At 41.0% G+C, this 15,412-nt stretch overlaps 3 protein-coding genes across 3 annotated transcripts; 2 read left to right on the forward strand and 1 right to left on the reverse strand.

Annotated features, from left to right (window-relative positions):
• Nucleotides 1-241: 241 nt before the first annotated feature.
• LOC102194583 (cannabinoid receptor type 1B-like) lies at nt 242-3,264 on the forward strand. Its single transcript, XM_005723884.1, has 2 exons — nt 242-504; nt 1,029-3,264. The coding sequence occupies exon 2, from the start codon at nt 1,097-1,099 to the stop codon at nt 2,525-2,527; it is 1,431 nt and encodes a 476-aa protein (XP_005723941.1). The 5' UTR covers nt 242-504; nt 1,029-1,096; the 3' UTR covers nt 2,528-3,264.
• A 2,472-nt stretch (nt 3,265-5,736) lies between these two features.
• LOC102194289 (akirin-2-like) lies at nt 5,737-7,962 on the forward strand. Its single transcript, XM_005723883.1, has 6 exons — nt 5,737-5,974; nt 6,307-6,480; nt 6,618-6,761; nt 6,851-7,000; nt 7,124-7,195; nt 7,343-7,962. The coding sequence occupies exons 2-6, from the start codon at nt 6,309-6,311 to the stop codon at nt 7,351-7,353; spliced, it is 549 nt and encodes a 182-aa protein (XP_005723940.1). The 5' UTR covers nt 5,737-5,974; nt 6,307-6,308; the 3' UTR covers nt 7,354-7,962.
• Nucleotides 7,963-8,752: 790 nt separating this feature from the next.
• On the reverse strand, nt 8,753-14,877 carry orc3 (origin recognition complex, subunit 3). Its single transcript, XM_005723882.2, has 20 exons — nt 14,728-14,877; nt 14,567-14,621; nt 14,377-14,474; nt 13,852-13,990; nt 13,594-13,698; nt 13,341-13,504; nt 13,106-13,245; nt 12,818-12,977; nt 12,244-12,357; nt 12,001-12,134; nt 11,749-11,812; nt 11,538-11,654; nt 11,322-11,401; nt 10,849-10,982; nt 10,257-10,348; nt 10,051-10,148; nt 9,825-9,966; nt 9,574-9,690; nt 9,253-9,332; nt 8,753-8,949 (listed from the first exon to the last, which is right to left on the reverse strand). The coding sequence occupies exons 1-20, from the start codon at nt 14,749-14,751 to the stop codon at nt 8,844-8,846; spliced, it is 2,163 nt and encodes a 720-aa protein (XP_005723939.1). The 5' UTR covers nt 14,752-14,877; the 3' UTR covers nt 8,753-8,843.
• Nucleotides 14,878-15,412: the final 535 nt, after the last annotated feature.

Below are 15,412 nucleotides of genomic sequence, written 5' to 3' on the forward strand. Positions count from 1 at the left end.
ATTTTTTTAGTTGTTTTTGGTGTGTAGTTGAAATTCCTTGCTATGTGATGAAATAACTCAACAGTAACACAGCTGGGTTCCATCGCTGTGTAAATAACCAAGGTATTGGATGATGCTGGTCGTGGATGATGCGCTTCCCACTGCGCTCCAACACCTCAGATCACGTGACTAGCAGGCGCACAAAGCGCAGCCTTTATAACCGCCTGCTCCGGCAAACCCACACACCCCACCGGCTGCCTGCTTGGCTTTACTGTATGTTTGACACTAGCAGTATCCGAGGAGTCAGCTCGTGATTATTAAACCACCAAAGCAAGAACAACAACCAACAGATTTTTATTCTCGCTTCCAGTTTTTGGGTTTTCAGTTACTTTAAATGTTGGTCAGGAGTGAAGGCAGAAACAGCAGACCGGTTTACTCCCAGTGTAACTGAATTGTTTTTATTTCTATTTTTTAATTTCTTTTTTTTTCGGATCCGTGCTGGGTATTTGTAGCGAGAAAATCAAGGTAAGCGTTTTTCGCAGTTTTGTTTTTCTTTATTTGTTCTTGTGAGTGCTGCTGGTAGCTTCCATACTACTATCGCGCTCTCGCCTTTTGAAAAACTGTTAATAATTAATACCATCATTACCGACATTACAATGTAAATGATCCATCGGACAGATACAGTCGCTCTTCATCGTGTCCCTCCCTTGATGTCTAATTAGTCCAGTGATTGCTGCAAAATATCGTAATGCTTAATGACCTTCTTTAATTAATAAGAAATCCCTCTATGTCCTACATTCTTAATGCAGTGATTTCCCCCGAGGCTGCACAGGTTTGTCATCAACTGTTCAGTTTCCCACTATTGTCTGGGATGCATCTGTTGTGGAGTCAGCTGGTCGATACACAGAATAACTCCCAGTAACAAATCTTCCACTATATTAATCTTTAAATAAGAGCTGGCACTATCTCCTGTATTGAATATGTTTTAATGTGATGTAACAAGAGGTACTTTCTTGTGTTCTAATAAATAATTGCATTTTTCTTCATAGATGTGCTCTTCTACACTCCTAATACCTCACATACCTCTCCACTGAGCATCTCTACAGCCTCAAAAACCATGAAGCTGGCTTTGCACAGGATAGCAGGCACCACGGTGAGCACCTTAACAACAGGTGTCCAGTATTTCGGCTCCAATGATGCCATCTACGACGACCCCTCAGCAGACTTGAGGCTGATCAAGAATGGATTCCACTATGAGAAAACTCACTCTGCTCCCATCAGCAGCTCCTTTCCCGGGATTGTCTCTGGAAGCAAGGAGGTCATTTTCAGCGCCCTCTCTCCCATTTTTCCCACCAATGTCTCAGACTTGCTGCTGGGCAATGCCACCGCTGTGGAGAGCGGAGGAGCGCCACAGTGCGCCGAGAACTTAGCAGACAATATGGAGTGTTTTATGATCCTCACTCCCGGCCAGCAGCTCGCGGTTGCCATCTTGGCACTCACTCTGGGTACATTTACTGTGCTGGAGAACCTCGTGGTGCTGTGCGTGATCCTGCACTCCCAGACCCTTCGATCCCGCCCTTCATACCACTTCATTGGCAGCTTGGCTGTGGCTGATCTAATAGGAAGCATCATCTTTGTTTACAGCTTCTTAGACTTCCATGTCCTCCACCGAAAGGACAGCCCTAATATTTTCCTCTTCAAGCTGGCTGGGGTTATTGCCTCCTTCACTGCCTCTGTGGGCAGCTTGTTTCTCACTGCAATAGACCGCTACGTCTCCATCCACAGGCCTATGGCGTACAAGCGAATCATCACAAAGACTAAAGCTGTCATTGCATTCAGCATGATGTGGACCATCTCCATCATCATCTCACTGCTGCCGCTGCTGGGCTGGAACTGCAAGCGTCTCGGGTCAGTCTGCTCTGACATTTTCCCTCTAATTGACCAAAAGTACCTGATGTTTTGGATTGGGATGACGAGCATTTTGCTCTTATTCATCATTTACGCCTATATGTTCATCCTCTGGAAGTCTCATCACCACGCAGTCCGCATGCTAAGCCGCACCTCTCAGAGAAGCGTGATTGTCTACACCGCAGAGGGGGCTAAAGTGCAGACGGTGAGGCCTGACCAAGCCCGTATGGACCTCCGTCTGGCTAAAACCCTGGTCTTGATCCTGGTGGCCCTCATCATCTGCTGGGGTCCACTCCTAGCCATCATGGTTTACGACCTCTTTGGGAAGGTGAACGACTTCATCAAGACCATTTTTGCCTTTTGCAGCATGCTCTGCCTGCTCAACTCCACCGTGAACCCTGTGATCTACGCCATGAGGAGCAAGGACCTGCGCAGGGCCTTCCTCAACATTTGCCATATGTGCCGGGGAGCAACGCAGACTCTGGACAGCAGCGCTGAGAGTGACTGGAACATCAAGAGCGTGAGAGCCACAGCAGGCAGGGCGGGGATAGATGGAGGAAACTGTGCAAAGACTCGAATTAAAGTAGCCCAGGTTACAGTTTCTGGAGGGACTGACACTTCTGCTGCAGAGCCGGTCTAATAAAAGATGGTCCAATCTGCTCAAGACAACTGTGAAGTCAGGATAGTGTAGAATAGCCCCCATCCTCCTAGTGCACTCTTCTGTGACTGTGAAATGTGCCAAAATGACTGACAAACAGAACTGAAAGCAAGTTTTTGTTGTTGTTTTTTAATCTGTAATGTTATAAAACTGGATCCCTGTAGAGTGGAGTGTGATTAGTCTAATGAGGGCTGTACTTATTTCATTATGTTCTCATTTTTGCGAAAAATGAGTTGTCTGACTGACAATGGCAATTTTATGAAGAATAATTCAATAAATATTATAGGTGTATAAGAAAAAAGGGCATTTCTCTCCATTGTTACAAAGCAAATGCTATGCTTTGTTATCTTTGCTGTTGTCTGATTTTTTTTTTACAGATTTAGCAGTAAAGACAAACTGCGTTTGAAGATTTTCACATTACATTATACGGCAACATTGTGGCAGTCATGCAAGGTGAAAATATGTCCATCCTCATACAAAATAGCAGTTTGGAATAACAGAACATTGCTGTAAGTAAAAGCATTTCATTAATAATTTTCAAGTGACTATTGATGATTTTGTAAGTCCATGATATTGTGAAGTTTGTCAGTACCTTATTTATTTATTTTGAAAAGCAAAGTGTTGAACTATGAATGGCCTTTTGATCAGATCAAAACTATAGCCTGTGGTGTTTTGGGAGTGTTGCTTAGCTGCTTTTTTTCACACCAGCTTACAAAAAAAAGAGCATCTTTTGTACAAATCTACACTGTCATATTCCTGTGAAGCATACTTTGTGCCACTGTGTCTCATTCCTGTGTGTAAATGGAAGAATGTGCTCGAAAATGTGAAATTTGTCTATTTTTATCATAACTTTGTCAACATGCCTGGTATCTTTTTCAATAAAATGGTGAAAATCAGCTTATCGGTACCTAAACTTACTGCGCACACACGCACAATACGGGTTTTTTTTCTTTCCTTTTCAAAGTCAAAAATGTATGTCACTATCTGGGGTATTGGAGTGTCACATGTTCTACAAGTAAAGGTGAGTTTTGAGTGTGATTGGCCTTAAAGTGAGATATTTTACTTTTTCAGAAACAAGACAAAAGCTATTAATGTAAATATTTCAGAGTCATGAAAGTGTCATCTTTCCTTTCTTTAACCTTTCGCCTTGCGACCTCTTGGTACTTTTTAGGAGTTAGTAGAAGAATAAACTCCTATGTGTCTTTTTGTGTAACACTGCCCTCATGTGGTGATAATTATCTTCACATTTGAACTATATTTGATGCTTTTTGACTGTTCTTCCTTTTAACATTCGTATTTATTTATCACTAGTTGAAATGTCCATTGATGTCAGTAACTTAAATTACTACTTTTTCAACTTTTGCTGTTTGACACCTAGTCAAACAAAAAATACTGATAGAAAAATGTCAGTTCAACTTAGACTTTTTCTAATTCCAAGTCGCCACATTCATGATGCAATGCTGACAAGTTCCAGTTGTAAATAATGATATTTACAGCTCAGTTCATCAGAATTTGCTGACATCAACAGTTAAATTCTCACTAGTAGCAATCCCATATTACAGATGCAACTTGTAAATTTTAAAAAGTTGAGAAACAGCAACCAACAAATTCTTAAGTGCTGACGTTGCATAGTTTGCCCACCAGATGGTACTCTGCAACTTCCCTGTTGGGAACAAGTGTTTGGAACCTCACAAACACATGGTTGGTAAATCTGATTTTGTGTGTGTTTGAAAGAGTAAAAAAATAAGCTATGGAATATCAGATTTTTAGATCATCGGATAATGGTATCTGTTGCAATTACATATGGCAATAAAAAACAAATGCACATTAGTCAGACATTGTCAATCATTTAAGCAACACATAAACACGTAATCACGTAATCTAAAAATTAGCTAATTAGGCAAACATGTCCCAAAATGATTTGCTGAGAAGTGTGAAATGCATTAGTTGATAGCTGAATTGGGAAATGACATTTCCACTACTGATAATCCCAAGTCAACATGCTGAAATCCAATTATAGATATCTGTATCAGCATTTTAAGAATGGAATTACTAATATCTGTTGCCTTTAGAGGCATGCTTAGAGCTGTACACATCAGCTGAGTGAAGCCATCTCTACACGCTGAAGAAGAAAGCTTTGTGCGGAGCGCCACAAGGGCCAAAATGAATTGAAAAAAATTCAATAATAAGATCATTAAATAATCGTTTAGATGTGATTTTAATTGAAATTTCAAATAAATAATTGATTAAATAATTTAATGAAATGAACTTGTGTAATTAATTATTTATATGTTTGATTATTAATTCTTTCTCATTTTAATTTATTAATGACAAATGTAATTAATTATTTAATTATGTATTTCTTTAATTCATTTAGGCACTCATGTCCCCCTGTAATATCCTTCATGTTTTTATCCCATTTTTTTTTTTAAAAGGGCCTTTTATTGCTTTGTAATAATACCTGCTGTATTTTATTCCTTTTTTAAGCTAAAAAAAAATGTTCCATCCATTCTCTTCTGCTTGCGGGGGGCTGAAGCCTGTCCCACCTACCTCCGGGCAAGAGACAGGGTGCATGCTGAACAGATCACCAGTCTGTCGCAGGGCTAACACAGAGAGAATCAGACAGACACAGAGAGACTCATTCGTATTCACATTCACACTGATGGCCAATTTAGAATCACCAGCTAACCTAACCCCACTAACAGTAAGTCTTCGGACTGTGGGAGAAATCCGGTGAGAACGCACGCAGACACGAGGAGAACGTGAAAAACTCCACACGGAAATTAGTAATATGATGTTAGAAGGAATGTCCATCATCCTCGGGCAAAGCACAGAGGCTCTGTATGTAATGGTTTGACATTTTGCCTTCAGCGTTGTCACTAAAACAGCTGCAGGTTTCATAATAGGCTATAATAGCTGAGCCTCTGCACTGTTTTCATCAGTTACTCCAATATTTACTCCAATATTAAAACAAACGAGTGTATTAAGAGTAGAAATACAGGATGCGGAGAGAAAAGAATCACAACAAACTGTCAAATGTGAAGTTTATTCCTCAAAGCTAAAATTAAATCAAATCAATTATCAATTAAATTAAACGGGGTTTATGACCCATACTTTTTGACTTTTGCAGCGCTGTCATGTTTTGTCATTGGTTTACGCTTCATGGTTCACTACATAATCCAGAATTCAACGCGTTTTGAGATTGTTGGGGTTTTTTTTTAGACGTGACGTAACTAACCAGAGAAGCCGACAGCGACAACATCGCATCAAAAACAGGCAGCTAAGTTGTGCTAGCTAGCCCCCCTATCTAACAGCAGACAGTTGGCCTGCAGCTGGCTGATCGTCACTTCAACTTTTGAGAAACAACTTTAACAACAACACGAGCTGGTGAGCGCGGTGCTGCAGGCCAACTTCCCCCATCCCCAGAAGGTAACATAAAAACAGCTTTATACAAACGTTCACCAGGACACACGCTCACGCCAGCGGCAGCCACAGCTAACGTTAGCTTTGTTTTTTTTTTTATTATTGGCTAGCAGGAGTAGCTAACGCTAGTTCGCTAGCAGGCATTTAAAGCCGGAGCTGCGCAGTATGCTCGTAGTTTTATCCATCGACAAAGGAAGCGGATTTGAACCTAACAATTAGCTAGTTGTGTAAAAAATTAGGCTCGGTTAGCAGCTGTCCAAAATAGTTGATGTCATCTCCTCGTTATTGCCTTGTTTCGGTGTTTTTACGTGCAATCTCTCCCTTTTAACAAACTGAAGTCATGGCGTGTGGAGCCACTTTGAAGAGGACCATGGATTTCGATCCGCTCATGAGTCCTACATCCCCCAAAAGACGAAGATGCATCCCCGTGTCCCCGTCATCCTCATCCCCTAGGAAATATCTCAGCATGGAGCCTTCGCCATTCGGGGAGTCTTCATCAAGACTTAGTGCAGGTAATGCTGGCTAAGTTGGCCTGCTTGTTTACTATCTGGAGGGGGGCAACAACAACATGTTGAGTCACTCTGTGTCAAAGGTGAAAACATGACAGCTGTTACTAATGGACGCCCTGCTTGTCTGTTTACCCCACTAGAACAAATCCTCAACAGCATCAAACAGGAGTACAAACGTATTCAAAAGAGAAAGCATCTAGATGGAGGCTACCAACAGTCAGAGTGCTGCTATTCGCCAGAATCCCCATCCCAGTCGTCTACTATGAATGCTTCCAGCATGGCAGGTGGGTAAAAGCGCAAGGTTAAGCTCAAATAATCATAAAGCCCATTCTACAGTGCGGTTTTAAGGTTTGATTGTTATTTATTTATACAGGAACATCCTCTGGAGGCGTCTCTCCGTCTAGAAAAGAACAGCCATTATTCACCCTCAGACAAGTTGGAATGATCTGCGAACGCCTGCTGAAAGAAAGGGAAGAGAAGGTTCGGGAGGAATACGAGGAGACCATGACTTCGAAGTTGGCCGGTTGGTACCCAATGCTAATGTGTTTAAAAAAACTGAACCAGCAAATGTTAGCCACATATTTTCCCCAAGTAGCAAACAATAGTTGTGAAGTAAAAGGTTTTAACTGGTTGATTTTGATTTCAGAACAATATGACACCTTTGTGAAGTTCACACACGATCAGTTAATGCGACGATTTGGGGAGCAACCTGCAAGCTGTGAGTTCCTTTTTATTTTTAATCCCACCTTATTGCCACATTCGATGTAAAGGACAAAGCCTCGGCTTTCACTTCGAACTCTACGATTTTAAATTTAAACTGGCACTTCGGGTTACTTTATTTATATTTCAACTCCCTTCTCTCCAGATGTTTCCTGAGTGTGGCACGGAATTTTTGCAAGACGGCCTTCCCACGCTGCAAGCTATCACGTGATATCTCGAGGAAGAGAAGCGAAAAAAAACTCATCATTGTAAGAGATTAAGTTTAGCTAGTTTAAAGGAAACTTTTCTTACTGTGCCATATATCTGTCTTTGGGCAAAGGTTTATATGAAGCTGTTGTCAGTTGTTACCACTCTGTTGTAAGCAACTAGGTGCTTCCTCATGTAAATGGACCCTATTTCTACCAGTGGCCTACGTTCCTCCAGCTGTACATGCATCTACAGTTATCTCACTTTTGTATTGATTCCCAGCATTCCAGGCTTTGTCACTTGTTTCTGTTTTGTTACATGTAAATACAATAAAGCAGGCATTGAGTTTTACACAAGGTTGGCAGGTCGGTCTGAAAGAATGTGGAAGAAACGCAAGTTTGAACAGAAAGAGTATGTTTGCTGTTTGTTCACTGCTTTTTAAACTGAGCATAAAGTGGGCTAATTTGCTCCCACCCCCTCCCACCACCAGTGTTTTATTTATTGAGTTTTGTTCTGCTGGTATCACTTTGAAACCAATGTACTTATTAAAAACAATAAACATCTTTTAAGAGTTGAAAACTGGTTTGATGCATCAAACTATATCAGGAATAGCTTAATAAATACAAGTAAACTTATGTGATCGAGTGCTGTGATAAACAGCATTGGGACTGCTGTCAATTTAGTGCTTAAATTACTCTCAAACTGTAAGTGAAAGATGGAATATCGAAGTGCCTTAAACCTGCAATCTTTCTCACGTCCAGTAAGGGGTGACTGCTTTGATTACAGTAGTAAGTTGGATTATATAGAACTGCATAGGAATAGCATCCCTCAGCTCACTCTATCTGTAAAACTATAATGCTGCTTTCAAGACTTTATTTAGTACATCATTTTCATTTGAATGAAAATGGTCCAGATCAGAGTTAAACATGAAGATAAAGGATGATTTTCAGGGCTAGCCTGCCTTCTCCACCGTAAGTTTTATTTTTTTACCGCTGCTCGTTAGCAGGTGTTTGCAGACAAACAAAACCTCCACAGGCAACCGTAACTGTTTGAAAAGAAAAAAAAAATCACTTGGAGGTTTTTGGTACAACTTCTTTACAAGACATTTCTCTCAGCGAGAGTCAGCATCCTCCATGAACCACTTCCAACTAAATGGACAATGCATATTTTTCCCTAGCAACAAGCTGTTGTATCATGTCTGACATCGTGGTCAAATTTCAAGTAATGTGTGAGAAACCTCAGTATATTATAATGTCTTAATTAGTTTGAGTTGTGCTTCAGTGTAACGGCATATTGGCCCAGGTGTACCAGTCATTGCAGAAAGGACCTACAGCACCTGACATCGGTCTATTATTTAAAGAAGCAGGTGTAATTTGCACGTCTTTTATTAGAGTGAAAAATACAAATCTGAAATTAATTTCTACAGATGTTAAAAAAAATGTTTCTCATCACAATTGTGGTTAGCAGCCTCCCCAGGTGAGTCGAGCCACATGGTCGGTCTTCTGCTTGGTAGACTTGATGAAGCCCAGAAATTCGAGCTCTGATACAGCGCGGATGAAACGAGCGCTAAAGGACGAGTTAAGGAACAAAAAGTCTTTACTCAAGTTAAAAGTAAATGGCATATTTCAGCAGTCTTGTTTGTGTTCTTCAGCTCTTAACTTTCATTATAACTCCCCAAGTATTTGGGTTGCTTACAAAACTAGAATTACCTCAACTGTCTTATCCAATCATGACACTCAAACAAAGACATAACTGAGGAGTAGCTGCTTTACTGTTGTCTCATTACTCATTTTCACTCACTGAGCAAAACACAAACAGCAGCAGCACAAAATGATCTGTGAGAAACACTTTTTTTTCCTGGAAGGATACTGTTTGACTTCATCCACTTTCCCAAAATGTTCAGAATCCGGATCGTTACCCTCAGCAGCCAAAACCACGGTGGAGTACGCCTGAAAATAAATGTTTTCATTCATGTCACCGTCCGAGTCATTCTGGGCCAATAATTAATCCTCAGACTGATAATGTGACACGTGGGCCCCTCGGGATCAATAAAGCCTCTCTTACACTGAGAAAAACAAAAGCTTCCAGCTAAAGAAAGTTTATGAAGCAAAGTGGGAAGCTGTGGAAGTTTAACCTTGGTCCATTACAGGTAATGAGTTCACTATTAAATTTCTTAGTTTATAAACTCACTTCCAGCCAGTCGTAGAGGTTGATCAGCCTTCCGCACTCCAAGTGGAGCTTGTAAGCGATACAGATGTCGGGAGCAGCGTTGGACACCGTCCCATCCTCGCTCTTCAGGCTGTCGTTCTAAAAGAAAGTCGAAGTTGTCACGTGTTTTTAGAACGTCGCTGCACATTAGTGGTTGTACACCAAAAGAAGAACTTTCTTCACTTTCACTTCCTCCTGCTTATAAGGGAGGTAACAAGCTGAAGCAGGTGTACCTGAAGATAGTGGTAAGGATTGCTGAGCGCAGCCTGAATGGAGGTACGAGGTGTGGCATTGAGGTGGCGTCTCACTGTGGTAGATGAACTGTAGTAGCAGACCTCATAAAGAGGCTGTGACTCTGGGGGGGACAGATGGCTCCTGGGTGGAATAAAATCATTAGCTGCAGAGTGTTTGCAGTGATGCGAGTTGTATTTGGGGGAACCAGAGTCTCATTTGTCTTACTTTACTAAATTGTCGATAAACTCGAGCGCTTCGTTCCTGAGGTTTTCAAATGGACTCAGTCGCTTGGCTCTCCGAGACTCGTTCATCTCCAGCAGCGTCTGTGAAAACGATAGAGTTTAAGCAACAGCAAAACAGCAGTTTTAAAGAGGCGGAGAACCCCTCTGGAGAAACAAAAGACAAAAACTACAATTTAAGTGGTCAGTTACCTTCTGCAGCTGGAACAGATCTGTTTTCTTCCGAAGATTTTTTATTGGAGAGGCGATAGAGGCTTCCACAGTTGGAGTCATTTCAGTAGCAGCTGAAATACAAGATAAAAACTTGTACATTTGGAAAGAAGGGACTGGACTCATTTTCTTGCTCCTTTTATGGGGTCACCACAGTGGATCATGAGCCTAGCATCCTCCTCTGTCACACCAGCCCTCTGCTTGTCCGCCTTCACTGCATTCACGAACCTCCTTTTCTCAATACTTTTCCATCAACACTCAATTCCATCTGTAGTGCTCTTTCTTGGCATCCAGCCACACTGCTGCTCTGCTGATCACCTCTAACCCTAGCCTAGTTTCAAAAACTCTTTCCTCTAGCTTCACGGAATGACTCATCAAGTTTATCCCTCTGCTCATCACCCTTGTTATTGAAAGTTGCTACCAGTACATTTCTCCTCCATTCCTGAGGCTCCCTCTCAATCGCCGAGATTATGTTAAACAGTCTGGTTTAAAACTCCACCGCCTTCTCTGTTATACCATCTCCTAGCGATCGCTTCTTGAATCGAGATCACACAAAATCATATCTTCAACTTACTGTCCAGCTGCTTGAATCTGGCAAGTAGTTCCTCCAGCTGGACGAGAGCATTCTTCATCTTCTTTGACTTGCTGAGCTGCAGTATCTCCACACACTTCTGTAGCAAAGAAACCAACTCGCCTTTTGCCAGCATCCTAAAAGGAAAACACGTTAGCACCTCAAGTGGTTATTTTAGGGTCAAAGAGAAAAACAACAAAAGACATCCAACAAAGGCACAGCATTCGTTTGTTGTCTATGAATAGTAATTTGGCCACCAGGAGGCACAATAACCTTCTGATCAACCATGAATATGCTGCCATCTGGTGGTGAAATATTCCAATCTCATCTGCTCAAGTAGTTTTTTTAAATTATTTACTGTCGATTAGTACAAATAATCCATCTTAAAATACTAGGTGTGCCTAAAATTTAAGTCAGTTTTTAGCAGACTGGTCATGTTACCAACTTTTTACTATGTGCCAGCAAATCACACTTACTTTACAAGCTTCATGGCTGACTGGTAGTCCTCATTCTCCCATACATTGTTCGCCAGACATATTAAATGGAGCTCCCTGATCTGTAATGCAAATTAATCCACTGTTATGTCATGGCAGATTAAGCAGCAGTACTTTGGTAATAAAGAAGATATAGCTTAGACCTACAGGAGGTCAGAAATAGTGGGATGCTTAGGCATTAAAACTGTGAACTCTTGCCTGTTTTCCGAGAGGATATCGAGGTAACGATGAGGTCAGAGTGTGGAGACACCTCAGGATGGGATAATAGTTCTTGTGGTATTTGTGGAGATCCTTTATCAGTTGTTGACACACCTCCTAAAAACCGACCAAGCAGGTCTTGTTCAAAAACCTCAGACATTACAGGATCTGAAAACGTGCGCGTTCAGCATTTCAGATGATGAGAATGTACCTTTAAGTGAGAGTCATCGGTCATCAGATTGACCTGTTCCTGTGCTTCCTGCTTCTCTACATATCTAGCGAAACACACACATTAAAACAATTCAAAGTCTTGCTTTCACATTTGAAAAAAGGTAAACACAAATACACAAATTAATAACATGCTAAGTCACCTACCATCACTTTTTGCAGCTAAATAAGTGCTGCATTTGCACTTTTGACTCACACGGGTGGGATGATTGGAGAAAGAAACAAGTTTGAGTACCTTTTGAACGACGGCAGCTGTCTTATCCTGTCCAAGTTGGGTTTGCTGAGCTGTGTGACGTTGAACAGAGCCTTCTTTTTCTTGCAACACAGAACACTGAGAGGCTGAGAGTGAAAGTGCTCGAGCAGAGCCAGCTGCACAAAGACCAAACAGAAACTTTAAACTCACATATTTCTGTATTTGAATTACACAGAAAAGAGGAGGATGACAGACTTGAGGAGACTGTTAGAGGATGCTCCATACCTGCAGTCCCTTAATGAAGTTTCTCACTGAGAAATCATGGTAGAGGAAGACGCCGATGAGGACCTGCATCACTTTCCCGTTGAGTTTAAAAGCAATGTGTGATGTCAGGATCAACTGAAATAATAAAAGAAAGAACATTTAACTACTTTTATTTAATTTCTTTACATCCTCCAGGCCACTGATCATCTGCAGTTAGGGTTAGTGTGACAGCTATGGCTCGCTCAAAAACAAATGCATCCTTTTTGAGGCACTGAAATGCAAAACAGAAACTAATGTTATAAATGTAGGACAATTTATAATAAATGTACCATCTAATTCCTGGAAAACGTGCCTCTTTAACCAGAGCCTGCTCGTCTGCAACCTGGTGGTGTCAGGAGGTTTAAAATGTAACTTACACTCAGGAAATCGCTTTCAAAAAGAAGATGTTAGATATGTTTAAGTATGCAACAGTCTTCAGATTGGAAAGCTAAATGTACACATGGACTCATAGATATCAGGAAGGTTTTCCCATCTGGAGGCTTGCACAGATCAGTGTTTTTATGTTTTTTTTATTCTTTGGTCAGGTTGAACTTACCTTGTCAATGACTGTAGCCAGGTGTTGCGTGCATGACAGCGACTGGAAGAGCTCGATGCAGAGCAGGGAGGACACAGAGTGGGGAAGCATGTGCTGGATGGTACTGGGTGATGTAGCGATCCCAAAGATGAATGTCAGTGGAAGGCGGTCAATGTACTGACTGTGGAGCAGAGTTTGTTTAGCAGAGACTTGCCCAGCTTGCAAATCCAAAATGCATTAGCAATTATTTGTGTATTATGTGCAGCCGTAAAAATAAGAAAGCGATTCAACTCAAGAGTCTTCATTTACCTGCAGATGAGGATGAAGTCCTGAAGGACTCTTGGGTTAAAAGCCTCCAAATCTTTGAAAATGATTACAACAGGAGGCTGCTGCTGCTCATCTCTGACTTGGGAGCTACGTTTTTTCCCTGGAGTACCAGTGGCAGATTTCTGAAAAACACAAAAACAAAATAAAAACATATATGATACATATCACTTACAATCCAAGTCTCTGTGTGCACGCCAACAGTGGTTTGTGCTCCCACCTTTGTTCTTGCAGCGTACCAATCACAAAGTATCCCGAGAGAGCAGTGCACGCTCCTGTGGACCCGAGGGCTCGTCTCCACATTCTCCTCCTCATCTTCATCATCCACAACCACAACTGTATCCATCAACCGCTCGAGCACCTTTTTCATCAAATGCTTCAGTGCTGAAATCATAAACGAAACACATACCATTTAAAGCAAAGCCTATGAGGGGAACACAAAAGGATTTCTGACTGATGTCTTAACCCCTTACCTCCACACTCTTTGGCCTGCACAGAGGCCACGTGAGGGCTGACAGACTGCTTTAGCATGTCAGACAGACTCTGAAAGGTCATGTCGTGATCTGGGATGTTCACACCTAGAGAGGGCATCAAAGGAAGTTGAGATTAGGTAGAGATGACAGTATGTAATGTAAATTGATTATTTCTACTAGAATATACATAGCTGTGAGAGCCACATATGTTTTTTTTTAACTCAAACATCAGATATTACTGCCTTATAACCAACATACCGAGCATTAGAGCTGCTGTGGGGATTTCACTGGCCCTCATCTGTGATGCCCAGTCGATGTTTTGACGTGTGGAGGAGCATTTCCTCGTAAAGTCCAGCAAACTGTCCAAGATTTTCCTGTTGAGTTCATCTTGTAAAACCTAAGAAGCAAAAAGTACATATGTATGTAAAATGTATTTGTATTATTGTATTGTATTGTATTATGTACAAGGAAAAAAAAAGGGGTCTGCTCAGTAAAAATCAAACTAACGTGGCTAAATTAACGACTTAAAAAAAATCACATTAATACAGTACTCCTGAAGCATCTCCTGTTTTTGTCACTATATATTCAAATTTAAAACACAATAAAAGCATGCTTGCATATACAACAATAAAGCCATGTATGGTATATTTTTAATGTATGCATGTATATGCTTGCATACATTACAAATTAGAGGCAATTAACTGTTTTCTCAGTTAAATCAACTATGAGCACATATTTTCTACAGTCTACTGTCTGGTCTTCCTGCTGAACATCTGTCCTCACCTCTGTGTCTGTTTTGATTTTGTCCCACAGTTCCTGACATAACCTGAATCGTGTTTCACTGCTCTCAGCATCCTCGCAGCCCTGAACGAAGTAACTCTCTGTGGCGAAAAATGACATCAGCAACTTAATACCACTAAATCCACCGACAGCTCGGGAAGACAAATGTTGTATAAACACTCGCGTATCTCACCCAGACTGAGCGTCTTCTTCTTTTTCTTAGCGCTGGGCTTGAAAACAAAGCAGCCCTAAAAACGTTGACAAATAGTCTCATTTCACATTGTATGACGACTGCCAGTAAATTAATAAGTTTTAATCAAATATGCATGAAGCGCAACATATATAAGACTTTACCTTTGACACGGATGAAGTAGCCATCTTTCGCTACACGGGTCCGCAGTGAACAGCCCGGCCTGTACCCTGAGCTGGAGGTTCTATGTGCATTTAAAATGACGGATGCCTGTAGCCTTGCTGGGTATCTACTTCCCGCCAAAGTGACGTATACGGAAAAGGTTGTGTTCAGCTGATAAACAGCTTCAAGCGTGAGTGCGTTCATACTTTTGTCAAGTTGTTTTAAGTTATCCAACCACAACCCATTTTTCTAAACTAACATAAAATACACCAGATAAATAATTTAAAAGAAGGAACTAAAGTTTTTTTTCCCGTTAGATCACTGCTGTGAACGCTTTCTAACATTGCTGATCTTGAACGTTCCCCAAAAGCATCTCCGGTGTCCCGTTAGTCCTTCAGGTCCATTTTGCGTTACAGCTGGCAACTCTTAAAATAATGACGCAATAACCATCATAAAGCTCTATAAAAGCCATTAAAGTCTCAAATCAGTGCATATATACACCTACTTCTTCATATATATAGTTTTTCTTTAGCCGAGTTAATTCCCATTGTGTATTGTGTGGAGGAAATATGTTGCAATAAATTAAAGTTTTACATAACCTTAAGATAAAATATGTAAAAACAAGGCAAAAATGTATGCACAAAAAAAAGTGAACAGTATGTTTAATTGTAGAAATAAGCTCAATAT

The sequence above is a fragment of the Pundamilia nyererei genome, unplaced genomic scaffold (genome assembly GCF_000239375.1).
Source record: "Pundamilia nyererei isolate P.nyererei 1_Seehausen unplaced genomic scaffold, PunNye1.0 scaffold00010, whole genome shotgun sequence".
Taxonomy (NCBI): Eukaryota; Metazoa; Chordata; class Actinopteri; order Cichliformes; family Cichlidae; genus Pundamilia; species Pundamilia nyererei.